At 35.0% G+C, this 18,876-nt stretch overlaps 1 protein-coding gene across 1 annotated transcript in view; it reads right to left on the reverse strand.

The window, feature by feature from the left end:
• The window catches only part of LOC149085467 (rap1 GTPase-activating protein 1-like), a 117,069-nt gene that overhangs the window by 57,185 nt on the left and 41,008 nt on the right, over window positions 1-18,876 (reverse strand). The window contains exon 2 of the mRNA XM_089233486.1: window positions 4,606-4,681. Within this exon, the coding sequence (XP_089089612.1) occupies window positions 4,606-4,681 (76 nt within the window). The remainder of the gene's footprint in view (window positions 1-4,605; window positions 4,682-18,876) is intronic.

The following is an 18,876-nucleotide window of genomic DNA, read 5'->3' on the forward strand; positions in this document are numbered from 1 at the left end:
AAAAAATCATCCACATGCGTCCTCTGTCTCATAACTATTCGCTTATGGTACTGAGCGCCTTACAGAACTCTTGTGAACAATTTCACTTCTTTGCCACCATTCCTTATATACCCCCCTCTTACACTCTCGTCATTGTGACGTACTATCGGCATCATCTGGTGGCTTCCTGAAATTTGCATATCATTCTTGCAGATGTATGTGATAATTCTACAGGTGAAATTTTTACTTTAGATTTCGATTTCCGTGATTCTGAATTATCCTTAATTTATGGACATGAGTGTAGTTCTGCTATATTTCTAATGAAAGCAACTTCAACATTGAGCGAGTTCGTTCTGCAGTTCAATCACTGAGAGGGTCTTTGATCGGGATTTAAAGTACTGTATTATAAAGGAGTAGATATAATTAAATTTTAAATTCTTTGAAATTTGAGATTTTATTTTAAAAAAGATTGGGAGTCAGTGAAATCTCAATCTTTTGTTTCATTTCATGAACTGAATAGTTTCCATTATACACGGTGTCCTGTAAGTGTTAATGTGGCCTTTATCTCATCAACCGTCCATTGTGTAGAGTTAAGGCATAATTTCAGTCTAAAAAATGCTACAAAATTGTTTAAAAATAACGCTGTACCAGTTTTGAGAGTATTAAAAATATAGTGTTACAAAACAAAAAAGACAGTTCAAATTTTTATACGGTTCCCCCTATCCTCTAACTTCCAGTTACAAAGTTGTTGCCCTGTCCCGCCTGAGGCCAACAAAAAAAAAATCCAAGTTTCTAAGCGAAATATTAGCTGATATATTCGAATTCGAAAATCGGAGAAAAATTGGGAAAGGATAGCATAAATGAGGAAAAGGAGCGTTGCCGTTGAGTTCTTGCTGTTCCTTCATAATTTTTCTCCGATTTTTTAATTCGATCAGCACTCTCATCAGCATTTAGAAAAGTGGGTTTTTTTTTTTCTGTTGGCCTCAGAAGATACAGGGCCACAACTTTCGAATCGGAAGTTAAAGGACTGTGAACCGTATAAAAATTTAGATTTGTTTTATTTTGGGAGATTGTATTTTCATTCTCAAAACCAGCACAGGGTAATTTTTAAACGCCTTTTGAGCATATTTCAAATTGGAATCATACTTCCATGACGGACGGTGGGCGAGATAAAGACCGCATCAGCACTCACAGGGCACTCTGTATATTTTGATGTTTTTAATGTATTCTTTTGAAAATGTGTAAAAACGTAAATATTAGAGCAGGGCTGGACATTATCGCAAAAAATCTAGACTCCAAAAAAATATTTAGGAGCCAAACAATTTTTAACCGAAGAAAAGGGTCCACATAATGCTTCTTTCGACTTTTTCAGGGCATAGTGACCCTCTTTCATGTTGGCAGATAAATTTCAAACATTTTGTGCTGCTCTCAGCAAGCAATTTAGCAACTACACAAAGAGAAAGTTTTTTTGGACGCCAATATTAATGCTTTAGTCGACCTGGTGCCTGGTTTTCATCCAGTCCTGTATTAGAGATATATACAATTTTATACTGTAGTACTGAATAGCATATACAATCAAAAATGTGAAAAAAATTTGAAGTAAATCGATGGTTAAATATATACAGGGTGATTCAGAAAAGATGGGAAAACTTTAAGGGGTGGTAGTACACACAAAAACTCATAAAAAAAAAAGATTTTCACCAAAAAAGACTTATTAACTGTGATGCAGATTTGCATAAGTTTTATTCTTTCCCAAGTTACATTTGCATGCATGGTGTTCTTTCACTCCCGATAAATTTCAACAGGAATGTCGTTTTAATGTTTGCGTTTCATGTTAGGCCATGCATTCTTTGACAATTGTTTGTATTAGTGTGTACTATCACCTCTTAAAGTTTTCCCCACCTTTTCTGAATCACCCTGTATATAGTATTTTTAATGATGCGTATTTCTATTGGAGCATAGTTTTTCCACCACGTTAAAGGGTACGAGACCCTTAAGAAGTTGTGTTCGATTTCTGCTTCTCATAAACACGTGTGTGTGTGTGGACTATGCAATAATTCCCCCCCCCCCGGTAGATTTTCCCATTAAAAGTGATCCCGAATGCAGCGTATATGAGAATTCTTTTATTTGCCGAGTACAAATCGGCACATACTTGCGTACATGAGAAATTGTCATTGTCGACAACATTATCTGTAACTGAATAGTATCACAAAGAGCCCTTCTCATATAGCTCCTTTCACCGAAAGAAGTTATTATTAGAGTACCTAATGGAAAGCAACATGTCACCTAATCTCGGATTACATCTATAATGAATATTGAAGTGTGGAGAAGCCACAGAGAGCGAAAGAGCTTGAACGAACACCTTTTTTCTTCTTGGACGGATAGTTTAAGGCAGTCTAGTAGTACAACGTGAAATATAGACGATCTTCCTGGATAGTTCGAGTTTCATGCATTATATCTTGTTATTGACTCACTTGCACTTAAGAGACCCCGTAAACAAACCAATTTCTATTTTAATCTAATCATTATACAGGGTAGTACGGAAAGTCTCTAAGTCACAGTTTACTGGTGTTCCGTTGACCCTAGAGCCATACTTCCAATTAGAAAAAAAATATTCAAATAACTTATAGACCCCTCAGATAAGTCATTCATATCGCAAGAGGTTGTATTATTTATTAAAGTACAAAAACTAACTTTTAATACGGACAAAGTTGTTGCCCTCTTTTTTTGAAGCAAAAAAATAAGTTAAAAAAAAATCCATGTTTCTAAGTGCAATATTCACCGAGATATTCGAATTCAAAAATTGGAGCAAATTTTGGAAAGTACAGCATAATTTTCTGTTTTAAATTTCTGAAGAACGAACGTTTCTTCCCCTGATTCATGCCGTTCTTTCCCAATTTTTTCAGTTTTTTTTAATTCAAATATCTCAGTGGATAAGGGGCGTGGTAGCCCGGTCGATAAGATGCTCGCCTAAAGTACCAAAGGATGTTTAGAGGTGTCGCGAGTTCGATACCCAGTTCGTCCTTGTCAGAAAACTTTCCTGACACAGGGGTACAACAAAAAACGGCGACTTGACCGCAGCAAAAAATTGCTACCGCAGGGAGTCCCCCATCGAGGGGTTAGCGCGCCAACCTCTCGATGAGTATAAAAACAAGCCTGCCGTTCGGAATCGGCAATAAATTGTAGGTCCCGGTCTAATTAGCCCTCGTGTGCAGAAAATGACCGTGGTGCGACAAAAATGATCAAAATGATCTCAGCGGATAGCCCAATAGCCACTTAGAAACGTGGAATTCTTTGTTTGTTGGCTTCAGAAAAGACAGGGCAACAACTTTCTAATTGGGTTTTTAAGGACAGGGTATCCGTATAAAAAGTACGTTTTTTTTCATTTTAATAACTATAGAACCCCTTGCAATATAAATTACTTATCTGAAGTCTATACGTTGTTTGGGTACTTTTTCTAATTGAAAGTATACCTGCAGGATCAACGGGTCGCCAGTAAAATGTGGCCTACGCACTTTCCTTACCCTGTATAAAAACAAAAATTTTCCAATTAAAGTCTTAGCAATGAGTTTAACACACATTCTAAAAGAAAACTTAAAAAGAGGTAGATATTTTGGTTAATAAATTTTTAGGATTGTTGTAGTTTCAGCTAATTGTTATTGAAATTAAATGTAACATTTTATTATTTTTCTACGCGTGGTTAATAGGTCAGAATAGTAGTTCCAACCTGTCACCACCAGGCTTTTCCAAAGTGCACGGGAACAGCTAACAAGTTGCTATGCCACTATGGTGTGTAGCAAGTAGATTTCAGTTTTTGGCAATAAAATTTGGACATCTACGCTCACCACTCACCAAAAATTAAACATACACTTCCGTCGCAAAGTTTCGGAGCCACTGTGATAGAGGAAATGGATCTTCTAGGAATTTTGAGTATAATATTAGATGCATATGCAGAGTAATTAAATAATTCTCCTTGCCGCATTTTTCTGGCGAACCGTTGATCCTAGAGGCATACTTCCAATCAGAAAAAGTATCCAAATATCGTGTAGACCTCAGATAAGTCATTCATATTGCAAGAGGGTTATATAGTTATTAAAATACAAAAACTAACTTTTTATACGGACACCTTGTGGTCAAAAACAAAATTAGGAAGTTGTTGCCCCGTTTCTCCTGAAGACCAAAAAAAATCCCCGTTTCCAAGTCCAATTATTCACTGCGATATTTGAATTCAAAAACCGAGGAAAGTGGGGAAAGAACATCATAAATCAGGGAAAGAAGTGTTGTCCGTTAGTTTACGCTGTTCTTTCGCAAATTTTCTCCGATTTTGGAATTCTAATATTCTAATTCTAATATCTAAGTGAATATTGCACTTAGAAACGTGGAATTTTTGTTGTCCTCAGGAGAGAGGGGGCAACAACTTTCTAATGGGGTTTATGACAGGATGTTCTATATAAAAAATTGATTTTTTTTTATTCTGATAACTGCTTCCAACATGAATGACGTATCTGAGTTTTACACGTCATTTGGATTATTTTCTAATTGGAAGTATGCCTCGAGGATCAACGGCTCATCAGTAAAATGCGGCAAGGGGAATTATGTATAATCACCCTGTATATTAAGTCTCACCTTGCTGAGTTCGTCTTCAGCAGAGGGAATGCTCTCATGACCATTACCCTGCCAGCTCTTATCCATAGATCGACGCCTGAAAATAGAAATTCTGAATTAAAAAAAGAAAAAAAGTTTACGTAAGTTCATTAAATACTCAAAAAAAAAAAAATTATGTTCGAACAAACCACACAACACATAAAAACAGCTTAGAACATTTCTGAGAAACAAAGATAAATTACACTGAATAGTTTTTACTCAGGCAGAAATTATAAACGATATGATATCAAACAGGCGTGTAATAGTCAAATCGAAGTCCCATATGCATTTTTTTCCTTGACGATTTACAAGTTTTCTTTTGCCTTTTCAAATATTTCTATTACCGATATTTTATTCCTAGTGATTTTATTTGATCGACTAATTCAATACTTGGAAAAAAAAAAAAAAAGCAGTTGGAAAAACGAGATATTTGAGGAAAGCACGTGAACTAAAGACGTTCGAATAAATTTTGACTTGAAACGCGATGGTTCGCGATCGTTTCGACAGCTTCGCATCATTCATCATTTCTAAGATGTATATGCGTCTGAAATGCATTGAAGTTCGTTGATGCGCTCCGATTCAAAGAACACTGATAAATCACCGAGGGAAGCGTGAAAAAGAACCCCCCCGCCCTCCAAGAGAAGTAGGAAATTTTTTTTCTTTAGCTTCCGTTTGAGTTCTTGGCAAATTCGTCAGTGCTTTTACGTAAAAGAAAAATATTATACTGCCTTTAGAATTACAGGTTTATGCTGTGAAAGCATCGTGGACAGTTCAATTTTGAGAATACAGTGAAACCTCGATATAACGATACCCTATGGACCAAGAAAAAATATCGTTGTTTTTAAAAGAGTTATCGTTATATCGAGAGGTAGCATTATCAGCGGACGTCGCCAATGAAATGACATTGTAAGTACTACCATAAAAAAATTCATTTATAAGTATTTATTCGCAACAAAAAATTATAAGTGAAAAATTGATTAATAAAGTTCAGTAAGTTGTTCTAGACTAAAGTGGTTTACCGCACAACACCTTTGTGTGCTTACACAAAAAAACATGTTCACGGAAATTTTTTCAACACTTTTGGAGGTAGACAGAGAAAAATACCAATACTGTTAACTTTTTAAGCGGCATTAGAGATATATCTCGTCTTCGTAAAAGCCTCTTATTTTAGCACTGACAAGTCCAGATATTTTGTAAAGTTGATTCCTCAATGGAAAACTTTTACCCCTTAGTTTGCACCTGCTGAAAATTGGAAGGAAGCTTGCTTCATTAAAAAAGATATGACATAAAATGTCATATAAGCATTATCCAAACTCCCCTCCCCCATTGTCATGAAAAGTCAGCAAATCGGAACCCCCCCCCCCCCAACATCGATGATGACGTAATACTTGAATGACCCCATAGCAATTTGTGGGGTCGGAAATGAAAAGTGTGTGTTGGCAGAAAAACCCGAAAAATGCTGAGGAAATTAAATAAAGCATTTTATTTACATTAATAATTACAGCGAATGCTCAAATGTGCCACCACCAACATCGATGCAGGCCTGGCAGCCTCTAGCAAGTGATTGGCGTACCCTTTCAAAGACGCCAGGTGTTTCACGAACAGTTGCAGCAGCGACTGAAAGTTTTGCAATGAGTTTTTCCGCCGAAACTTTTCATTTCCGATCCCACATTGCTATACAGAAAATGCTCTTTATGAGTATTTCACCTTCTTTTAAAGTTTGGCCCATGAATTCAACCGCACCTTGTATATACCATAAACTTCGATCTGCAACATTCTCTTTATGAATTGCTTACATCTAGTGACGTCGTGTATGGGGGTCTCAAGATACTACGACTGGAGTAAATTTATAGTGGTTATGCATTTTGAGGTTAATCGGACAACGAAAGTTTGAAAATTGAAGAATGACATTACTGAAGAAATTCCGATAGCGTAAAATATGTAACCCTTAAATGCGTAGTTTTGCATATATGGAAAGGGTTCTTTAAAAGTTCTTTCTGCAGCCAGTTTGAAGATAAAAATTCCGAATTATCTCTGCAAATAAGGCGAGGTCATATTTTGAGGTCTTTCCGTTTTATGTTTTAAACTTGTTGGCAGATGTCTCAATTAACGGCAACAAGTCTTTGTTTGTTGCAGAGCATGCGGGGTTGCGATTTCGCTAATTTGTTAAAATGTTTTGTTTGCATTTTTTTTTATTTTTAAGTTTGAAATCCGAATTTTTTTCTTACTATATTTCGAATCAAAAAGAATGTGGTAATATATTTATAAAGTATTTACTAAAATACATTTCATGCGCGATTCGTGAGGCTTTGCATGTCTTAAATAAGGCCCTGTATAAGCAGTACAAAACTCGAAGTAAAATTATTTAAATGATTTTTCCGGCTTTCAATACGTGTCATTAACTGTGAAAAAATTATCAGCTCGAAAAAAAATTTGAGCATTTGAGGGTCAATTGTATAGAGATCTAAATATGGGACTGCTTAAAGGTGAATCTATCTGGGAAGAACAACTTGAAAAACTGTAATGTTTCTTTGAAGAATAAGTTAAAATATTCAACCAGTCAATTTTTTGAAAGGTATTTTGCAAAACAAAATATAATTTTAAACATTAGGTCATCATGATTTTATTACATTGAAGGAAAAGCATAAAACCAGTCTCACCATAAGCTATTTATCATATTCCTATACAGGGCAGAACGACTTCAGGAAAATATTTTCCTGTGAGTGTCATATACATCTTTCAATTGCCATTATTGAATAATAAAATCATCTCTATCTTCTAACGCTATTTTTCAGAGGAAGTTTTGCCCTCGATTATTTAAACAAACAAATTAAAAAAAAAATACTTTTCATTCCAAACTGCGAAATGTTAGTTTAATTATTGTCAGTGCGTAGGAAAGAACCATATTCTTCTATTCCAAAAAAGAAAAAAAAATTTTTTTTTGGTTTACCAGAGGAAAAAGAAGCAGAAAAGAAACAAATCATCAATCACTCACGAATCACATTAGTCAAGAATCACTATGTAATTTCGGGCACGTTCTTGAACAATCGTTGTTCACGCCAGTGAACACACATCAGAACGTGAGAGGAAATGAAGTTATTAGTATTTATTAATTTCCGCTTTCTGAACCTGAACGTTAACCTACTGACCACAAGTGGCGGAGCCACCCTTAATCGATGATTTCCAAAATCATCCTACTCTAAAAGAGCTCATTGAGTGATTGAATGGGTGGAAGAATCTCTCTCTCATTACCGTATAGACAAAAAAAAAATCTCGTAACAGGATGGTGTATGTTACGCAGGAAACCGGAAGAAATACGGGAAATTTCCATGGCACTCTCACCCAGTTAATAGCTCGAGTCTGGAAAATTCCCCACGATTTATTAAGCAATGTATACAGGGTTCATATTAAAGTCCTTATGCACACCCCTATAAATTTTGAATCAATGATTTTAGAGAGAGACGGCTTTCAATTTAAAAAAACTATCAAAATAACGTGCTTTTTTTAGATATGTCATTTTACTAGGGGCCATATTTGTATTGAGATAAAAAATTTAATTCTTTACATAGTTTTCTTGTCTTCCTTTAGTTAAAAAGTTTTTGCCTTGTGTTTCCTGAGCCAAACGAAAAAGGATTCCATGTTTTCAAGTGCAATATTCGCCGAGTTATTGCTGTTTGAAAGTTAAGAGAGCATTTCAGAATTTAGAGAAATTCTAATAGAAAGTGCAACCGCAAAAGAATGTTTTGTCGCGTTTGTCCCTTAATATATGCTATTCTTTCCCTCATTTTCAGATTTTTGAACTCAAAAAAATATCTAAGCCAATGTTGCACTTAGAAACATGGGATTTTTTCTGTTGAGCTCAGAAGAGACAGGGCAACAACTTTTCAATTGTCAGTTAGACCAGTGGTTCTCAACCTGGGGCCATATGGCCCCCTTGTGGTCTTGGGCTGTTCTAAGGGGGCCACGGGAGAAAATCAGAAGTAAGGTGATCCACGACAGGTGGTGAAGGGAGTCGTAGAGAGCTGCGAAGAGAAAAGCTTTAAAAGTGAAACATGGCTGAAAAATATTACTACATTCAGAATCCATCAAATCCGTCCATAGAACCAGGGGCATCTTAACCCTTGGGTCTATGTGGGCATGACCCGGGTCTTCATGTCTATAATGGAGGGAGGGGATATGGGATCTGGTACTATGATTTTCATATGTAAGCTGTTATTTCCAGCAACGAGGGCCGCAGTATGGAGGGCCACCAGAGCAACGGTTGATGTGTTGGGTGGGTCGAGTTGTAGGGCAAGTTCGTTGGATCGTCCCGTATTTTACACACACCATTTTTTACCATATAATTTGACTCCTGGAACTCGCTCTTGGATGGGGGGGGGGGCCCTGGATAGGACAGGGGGCCACGAAAAAAAAATGTGATCCATAGGGGGCCATGAGCTGAAAAAGGTTAAGAAACACTGAGTTAGAGGACACGCAAGATCGTGTAAAAACTAAATTTTGCATTTCGGTGCACATTCATTTCTACTAGGGGCCGTATATCTAAAATAGGCATGTTTTTTGGTTACTTTTTCGAATTGAAAAAAAGTGTTTCTATCATCAATGTTTAACCATTTAAAAAGCGTTGTTCCCTTCTCTGTTTCGAGACAAAACCTTTCTTAAATCTAAGATGCGTTAGATTCTGAGTGTCGTTAACATATTTTCAATTCAATTGAAACAATACATCGGCACAGAAATTTAGAGTGGTTTTTTTTAATCAGCTAAAATAGTTAATTAAGGGTAAAATATACAGTTTGCCTTGATTTTAATGTTATTTATGTGTGCAGATAAAATGAATAGTTGTTTTCAATTTTATTTTGAAGCCTCCCAATTTTGTGAAATTTTATAAAAATCTCTGAACACACAAAATTTCAGAAACTCAAAAAATGACATCAACAAGGAATCAAAACTTTGTAGATAAAATAGTATTCTATTTACGATGATCGATATTACGATGATCTTACAATGATCGAAGTGTTCAAAATTTTCAATGGGATGGATAGGATGGACCATGAACTTTTAGTACACCGCCAATCGACTGCTTTTACAAGGGGACACCAGTATTGATTGGTGAGGGACAATGCAAGGCTATGGTGTCGCAGGGAATTTTTCTCTAATAGGGTTGTTAATAAATGGAATAGCAATAGAATATACAATTTACTACCCCCGGAGGTAGTAAATTGTAACACAACTGACACGTTTAAAAAGAAATACGATAAACATGTTGGGGTAAATCGAGAAGCTATCCATACTTAGAATAAGACAACCATAAATACATTACGGGCATTGTATAATATTTTATTTTATCATGTGTATATATTGTTTACAATTTTAGTTAATTGCATTTTTAATTGGGTTGCTATATTTTTGAAATATATGACATCCATATTTTTATTGGCATCATTTTCTCAGCCACCTCGTTGGGCATTTTGCCAGTTGTGGCGTTGTATTTGTATATTTACGTAACTGCTTTTTGAGCTGAAATGATACTATAGGCCTATTCAAATAAACTCCATACAATAGAGGGTTAAAATTTTAAGTTTTGGAAATAAGGAAAAAAAAAACAAAAAGAGTTTAGAGATGGAGATAGTAGTGTTGATTATTCTTTTGTAACCAGCAATCATACTTTGCTTTATCTATCTCTTTTTGTTACATTTTTGTTTCTGAAATCATTGGTTCAAAAAAAGTTTAAAGAGTGTGTACAAGGACTTTACTATTCACGCTGTATACATTCATTAAATAAATCATGGGGATTTTCCAGACTTGAGCTAGTGTTTTTAATTAAAATATTTAAGAATGTTTAGAGAACTTTACTTTGTGGGTATCGAAACGGGGGAAAAAATAATCAAATCAAAAGAAACTGGTTAGTTTTTCAAAATTTATCCATTGTAAAAGGCGAAAAATTCCACAGTAATTTTTTTCATTATTTCTCTTTATATAATATGTGTCGTAAAAGAATAGTTTAGAGTACGTGTTTCCATGGCTGTAGGATTTTTCTCTCACGTTTCTCGCCATTTCACAACGACATCTTCACGTCACCGTCACTTTTTTTGTTCGACAAAAGAATTTTCTCCGTTGACAAGAATATTCCATGGATTTTCTTTTCGCTTTGTTGTTGCTCCAGACAACACTTAGAAATCCTAGAACCGAGGCTACGCCTCCAGAAAACATTCATCACCGTTACAAACCATCTAAATTGAAAAAAAAGAGGGGAAAAAAAGGATTCAGAATCTCTGTGTGATATGCTTTAGATTCCAAGAAAACGAGTTTATTTTGAAAAAAAAAATTCGAATCTTTTTTTCTTTTTTTGTCTCTTGAGATTTCCATTTTTATAATTTATCTGCATTTTTTATTTCGGAAAAATGATTCAAAGAAAGTTTTTTTTGTGCAATACTTTGCAAACATTTATGAAAATTTGCATTATTCAAATATTCTTCGAAAATACATATGAAACATATGAAAACAATTTTTTTTACTTTATTTGGATTCATAAACTATGCATGCGAAATTTTACAACAGTGTACTTTGAAAATTTAATTAAATTTACAATATACAGGGCGTCCATAATTAAAAGAACTTATTTTAAAGTAGCCTATACAGGCAAAACCAATCATCAGAAAAGTGTGAAATTTTGTGGAGGACTTCATGAAGTGATGGGAATTCGTGTGTTTTGGGGGAAAAATTTGTTGCATATGTCACCACCAGAGGGCGTTTCACTTTGAATAACTGTGGTACAAACGCAAATTTATGTGATGTCACGCAGCAGCTGTTATAAAAGCTAGAAAAATTCGCAGAGATCTTGTTTGGGGTGGGCCGGGGGTACAAATAGGATAGGACAGATAAATAGAGAAGTTACTAAACAAAGTAGTTACTAAACAAAGTAGTTACTAAACTAGAAGTTACTAGATAAATAGAGAAGAACTAAAAATAGATGAATTAAATAATGATGAAATAGCTATACCAATTAGGGAAATATTTAAGCTAATGGTGGATACGTTATTTGAGATCCAGAAAGTTAATACAAATGCGGAGAAGTTTAAAATTTTTATCGATAAATTTTTAACGACAGCTCAAAGGATTTTTCTAAACTCTCTTGGAGCTGGATAGCTTGGGTTTATTTTAATTTTAATTTTTAATGTTATTTTGGTTTTATTGTTGGTTCTGGTGAGGGCCTTTTTGAGGAGGGAGTCATGGTATGGATCGGTTTTAATCTGTAAGAAATTTTTAAATTTTAATTTTAAGTTATGGTGGCTTTGGCCCTGTTAATTTTAAGTAATGATAAATGCTCATTGTGATGCTATGGTGCGGATGGTGTGTGCAGGCGGGACTGCCTAGTGACGATGGCACGTGCTTGTCTTGCTCGAGCAAAGAGGCTCATAGAAACTGAAAAAACCTCCCATGATTGAGTTCGTCTCAGACTTGTTGAATTCGTCCTGGTGCCAAAATAGTCAAAATTTTTCCTTCTGGTCACTTCCATGCACTCACACAGATACACATACATGCACAGCCTTGTCTGTTTCTTTCTTCATATGCCCAGAAGGGTAGCCCTTAAGCTGGCGGTTTGCCCCGACGGGGCAAGGAACCAGCGCAGACATTCAATTCTGGTCTGGTTGGAGATCTTGTTTCTCAATATGTTTGCTGCTCACAATAACGATAAGTTTACGAGATCGCGCTTTCTTGGTCAAATTGTTTTATAAAAACAGCAATTCCGCAGTAACTGCTCTACGGAAATATCGGACTTGGAAGAGGATTCGAAAAGGTCCAATGAATGTTAAAAACCTTAAGAGTATGCTAACGACATTTGAAACCATAGGATCGTTGGCTGTTCGTCCTGGAAGAGGAAAAAACCTGTTTCTATAGACGCAGTACAAGAGTTTCGCTTCAGGTGGAAGAGGACAGCTTCAAATTCTCGTGGTGTCAGGCGTGTAGCACAGGCGTTGGATAGGCCACGTTCAACTGTCCATAAGATCATGCGGAATATCCTCCGATATTTTCCTTACAAACTTTCACTTGTGCTGCGGTTGCTTCCACATGATTATGACGCTCGACTCCGGTTCTCACTGCAGTTTCTAGCTCGCGTTGAGGTCGATTCAGAATGGACTTGGAATATCCTCTGGACAGACGAAGCGCATTTTCACTTTGATGGTGCAGTCAATACTCACAACTGCCAAATTTGGGAACCAGAAAATCCGCACGCTATCTTAGAGGTTCCGTTGTATTCACCAAAAGTGACGGTATGGATTTACTGCATCATTTATTCTCGGTCCCTACTTCTACGAGGAGTTACGTTCTACAGGTCCAGTGACATGTTCGATCAACGGGAAACAATATGCATTGCTGTTACAGAACAGAATTGTTCCGGCTCTGCAAGCACGTCACTGCCTTGCAGACACAATCTTAATCCAAGACGGAGGTCTTCCACACATTGCAGTGTGTTTTAAGAATGTTCTTAAAACACATTTTACAGAAGAACGTGGCATGAGCCGGCACTTCACTAATCTATGGCCTCCTCGATCCCGGACTTTAATACATGCGATTTTTGGCTTTGGGGACATTTGAAACGTCTGGTAAGTTGTTAAGTTGTGACAATCCAAGAACTTTACCTGACCTTAAAGGCAGCATTTCACGCCACGTACTGAACATTTCCCCACACACATTTCGGTCAGTTCGGGAACATGCCATCTTGAGATTTCAGATGGTATATAAAAATAATGGCCATCATGTGGAACATGTTTTGTTGCAGTAACAATTGTAAAAGTGTTTAACAATTGTTAAAATTGTAAACGTTTGCCTAAATGTATCATTTCTTAATAAAACGTCCTCTGGCGGCGACATGTGCAACTAATCCACTTCATGAAGGGCACAAAATTTCAGAATTTTCTGATGACTGGTTTCGCCTGTAGGCTGCTTTAAATACACAAATACAAATACAACGCCACAACAGGCAAAATGCCCAACGAGGTGGCTGATAAAAAGATGCCCATAAAAATATGGATGTCATATGTTTCAAAAATACAGCAACCCAATTAAAAATGCAATTAACACAAATTACAAACAATATATACACTGGGGAAAAAATGCACTGGACAAAATGGGGTCTTTTAATCATGGATGCCTTGTATTCCCAACATGTTTCGAGTTAGGTTTCGAAATATTTCTTTTGAGTTTATATATTTGTCATCGTATTTAATACAGATGAAAAAATAGTTATTATTCAATTTAAATGAGATATTTCCATAAAAGCACAAAATAGGTTTAAATATCTGATTATTTCTAGTTGAATTTTTTTGGGTAAAAAATTACTCTCTCAATCTTACAAAAAAGTTTTAATGATTATCTCGATCGGTTTTCCTAGCTTCGGTAAAATTTTCTTCACTACGGAATTAAATGTTAAAATATTCATCATCACATGCACACTCATGTACTGATTCATTTGAACCAATTTAGCTGTCAATATCGCATCATTATCATCATATGCCAGAGTGGTATGAAGGAACTTATGCAGTTGTGTGCTCACATCTCCAGCTGTTGGTGCCACATCCAAATATACAAAATGCCATCTTTTCACTGATCATATCCCGTTTCTTTTCTGGAGTATATTTTTGAAAACGATTGTTGACTGGGTTGGAGCATACCATTGTAATATCGTGAAACTATAACTAATACATATAACAAGGCAAGAACTATGTCAACACAAACCTATACTGAAAACAATAGAAAAATAAACCGTCACATGCTAGACATCATACTAGGCATTGTATAATATTTTATCACGTGTATATATTGTTTATAATTTTTATTAATTGCATTTTTAATTGGGTTGCTGTATTTTTGAAATATATGACGTCCATATTTTTATGGGCATCTTTTTCTCAGCCACCTCGTTGGGCATTTTGCCTGTTGTGGCGTTGTATTTGTATTATAATTATATGCAGGGTGATTATAATCAAAGTTCCCGTACTCTATTTTTTTCTTAAAAACTGCTTATCCGAATACAGCCAAATGTTTAGGATATCTTAGTGAGACCATGGGGGAAGAGATTTATGAAATTAAAAAACCAAAGTTAAATTTTCGAACACCAGGTGAAAAAGTGGCACTTTTTTAATTGAATTTTTCTTTTTCTCGTGAACCATATAGCGTATATAGTGTCAGTATACTGAAACTACTCGGACCTATGTAGCGCCCGTTCTGGTAGACGTATTCCATTAAAACTTTGTATAAAAGCTATATGGACCATGGGAAAATATAGCATGCAATAAAAAAGTGAAATTTTTTCACCTGTTGCTTGAAAACTGAACTTTTATTTAATTCATAAATCTCTCCTATGGTCTCATTAAGATATCCTAAAAATTTGAATGCATTCGGATAAGCAGTTTTTGAGAAAACTACTCAGAGTACGGGAACTTTAATTATATTCACTCTATATTTACAAAACGATAAACTTTGCGAAGAAAATAAAGATTGGCTTCTCAGAGAAAAACTGAACCGCAACGCGATTCAAACATGATTTTAAAGTGCGAAAAATAGGAAACATATCTCAAAAGTTTCCCATTCACTGCTACTAATTTAATGAATTCATTTCAGTCAAAAAAAACCAACAACTACTAATAATACTAACCACAAATATGAAATTTACAAATATGCGAAGTGCAGAACTATAAAATCACGTTCTGAAACTGTTCATCGAAAAGCTAGATAAGTATAAAAATAACATTACTACCTAAAATTATATATTATGTGTAATAATATTGTAAGCAATCCCAGAATATATACTCGCATCATATTGTTTAAATTTCACTAAACCCGATGTCATTTTACTTTATTATACAATATGTTATGAATTTTCTTTTTATAATTATACTGCGTACTTGGCGGCTCAATGGCGGTGAAACAATGCAATACGAATCCTTTTGTCGTCCTGGAAGGAGTTAGGGTCCCTTGGGGCCACATAGTGTATATTCGTTATATGAATGTCTTTTTTTCTGTATTCCTTTTTGTGTGTGTGTTTGTCCAGTGTGTGTGTGTTTTTTGCATTAAAAAAAATTAATATTCTTTGGATGAAGAAGTAATGAGCTTTGTCACAAAGGATTGTGTCTCTGAATAGTTTCACTTCTAGCGGCGGAAGCGGTATAAATGAATACATACGACATTCGGAACATTTCTAGGAATTTTGAATAGTGAATTTTTTACAGAGAAAATATCACACCAGCCCCTCCTCCCCAAATACCATAAAAAAGTCATAAATGATCTAGTGATACTATATTTTCATGGCCCGCGAGATTTTAAAAAGAGTATCTCGAAAGCAGGAGTTGGTTTTATGCCGCGTGACGGACATGCGTTTTAGGAAAGCATCATCATCATGCATGTAGAAAATATTTGAAAAGAAAGAAAAAACATCACATCGTATGAAGAAAAAAATAAAGTCATGAATTTTTGATACTTCAATCAACTGAAATTCTAGCTCGATCCGGGCAGAACAGCATCGGAAGACCAAAAGCATATCCAAGAACGTATCTACTCGCCGAATATTTGTGTGCATTGGCCGAATAAATAATATACACACGATCAGAGGTCACTCTGCGAGTCAGTTGCAAAAAAAAAAAATGAAATACATCAGAAATCCAATTTGGTTCCCGAGTGGCAAGATGTTCGTCTACCACCGTGAAGGTTGCTGTCACGGCCCCAGATTCAAACCCGAGAGAGGATATAGAGAAGATATTTTCCCTAACGAGCATGAGGCGACCACCGATAGATAGCTCCTTCCTTTCCAACACATCTCATTATTGGCAGTAAATTGCAATATAGCGATATGGCCAGAGTTGTTTGGTGAAATAAAAATCCAATTTCTAGCTGTGATCTTAATTTAGCAAAAGTTTATCTTAAGCTGCCTTTGTATACTATTTACATTCACGTACGGGTTATTACAAGACAGCGGTACTTAATTCGTTGAAATTATACAGAAGATTCCATAATTCCCCTGCCTGCATTTTACTGGTGAACCGTTGGTCCTAGAGGCACACTTCCAATTAGGAAAGGTTTCCAAATAACATGTAAAACTGAGATACACCATTCATGTTGCAAAATGTTGTATAGTTATTGAAATATAAAAAATTAGCTTTTTATAATGACACCCTGTCCTAAAAAATCCAATTGGAAAGTTTGCGCGTGTGTTGCCTTGTATCTCTTGGTTGAAGCCAACAAAAAAAAATTCACGATTCTCAACGCAATATTCGCCTATATATTCGAATTCTTTCTCATATTTTTGAATTCAAATATCTGAGAAAGAATTCAAATAGGTAGGCGAATATATAAATAAGTTGGGAAAGAACAGCATAAAAGACAACGCTTTTCCCCTCGTTTATGCTGTCATTTCCCAACTTTTCTGATTTTTGAATTAAAATATTTCAGCTAATATTGCACTTGGAACGTTTTACTTTTTTGTTGACCTTAGGTAAGAAAGGGCAACAACTTTCTAATTGAATTTTTGAAAACAGGGTGTTCGTATAAAGTTAATTTTATATTTTAATAACTGTACAACCCCTTGCAATTTTATTAGAATACTTATTAGGAGCTTATTTGGATATTTTTTTTAGAAGTATGCCTCTAGAATTAACAGTTCCCCAGTACAATGCGGGAAGGGGAAATTATGAATCACTGTGTATATAAAAAAATGTGTTTTTCTATATATTTAGTTTGATAATAAACTCGTTACTTATATATTTAGTTGTTCTGTTTTTAATTTTATTGAAATAAATGAAAAAAAAACCAGTGCAGTATATAGTTTTGAGCGATTTAAAACTCAGTTGAGGTACGAAAATTCCCGATCCATCGCGTATAAAATTTAGTACGCACTGCAAAATGAACAAAGTCTTTGTTTCGATATCAAAGCGACGTATCTGGAACTCAGTACATTCTGATTTACGAGCCGTAAAGTAAGGCTTGAAAATGAGTGTCGGATCAATGTGACAGAAGCAGCTGTGAGGTTTCTTTTATATAATATAATGTAAAAAAATAATAAAAAGGACACACACATGGCATGTTCATTCAGACGAACACAATAGATAGGAAACTTGTCTGGTGAAATATTAACATCGCCGATCAACAGCATAATGCAGTTTTTCCCTTCAAAACACAATAACTCAAGCTTCCGAATCCTTGTTGATACGACAATACGTGTAAAAAAAAAACGTGAGACGCTGCCATAATTAGTTTCCGATTTGAAGCATATGTCATATTTTCAATAGAATCCACCTCACATTCATTTTTTTTAAGAGGAACATTTGAGATTACTTTCAATAGGGGAAAAAAATCGACAATTTTTCTATAGAAATGCTTTAAAGCTTCTCTTTCAGGATCATAATTTAAAAAAAAAATACATCACTTAGAATTTTGAAAAGTTATATCATGTTATTAACGTGAGACTTTTCCCACATGACTTACTTAGAAGACAAATGTTATCTAATCTATAACGAGATACGGAAAGAAATAGCTTGAGGCAACAAAAATGATGTAAAATACCATTTGGAACACTGAAGTTTTGTTTTTATTTTTTGCTGTTCGAGGAAAATTATTTCAAGAGAGATTATCAAAAATGTTCTTAAATACCCACAATATATTATTGTACCTATAGTCAAAAAAATATGTTACGTTCCCGTTGAGTTTTGATGTCAGAATTTAAATCATGAAATACGAAAATAAGGACGTGCAGCAACCAAATTAGCATATCAATATGAAAAACAAGATTAATTTACTGTTTGACCTCGTTATGAAAATATCAAAAAAAAAGGAAGAGAAAATAGAACAACCCCTCATTTATTATGCCCAGTTTACAGACATAACTAGAGGGCAATAAAATTGAAGTTTCGGTATTAAAGTTTTTACAGTTTAGTATAGAAATCAGGAAACGATATATCGTCCATCCAGAAGAAACAAATACGGTTTCATATATTATAAATTGTACCCCTTTCAATGTCCGTGACAGTGTTATTATCCAATTATCAAGAATTTTTTTCCCGTAAAGTTTGAAACAAAAGTATTTCTGTGAATAATTGTTCGTATTTTAATGTCATTTTCCATAGGGGGAAAAAATAAATACATAAAAAAAGCTTTCCTTGAAGAATAGATTTCTTCAAATAAAGAAGCTGAAAAAAATTTATCAAATATCCCATAAATACCTACCTGAGGAAAATATAACACAATGAGCTATTTGATTACTTA

This window comes from Pholcus phalangioides, unplaced genomic scaffold (genome assembly GCF_987345545.1).
Source record: "Pholcus phalangioides strain wild (caught in Gottingen) unplaced genomic scaffold, Ppha-v1.0 ptg000007l_1, whole genome shotgun sequence".
Lineage (NCBI taxonomy): Eukaryota > Metazoa > Arthropoda > Arachnida > Araneae > Pholcidae > Pholcus > Pholcus phalangioides.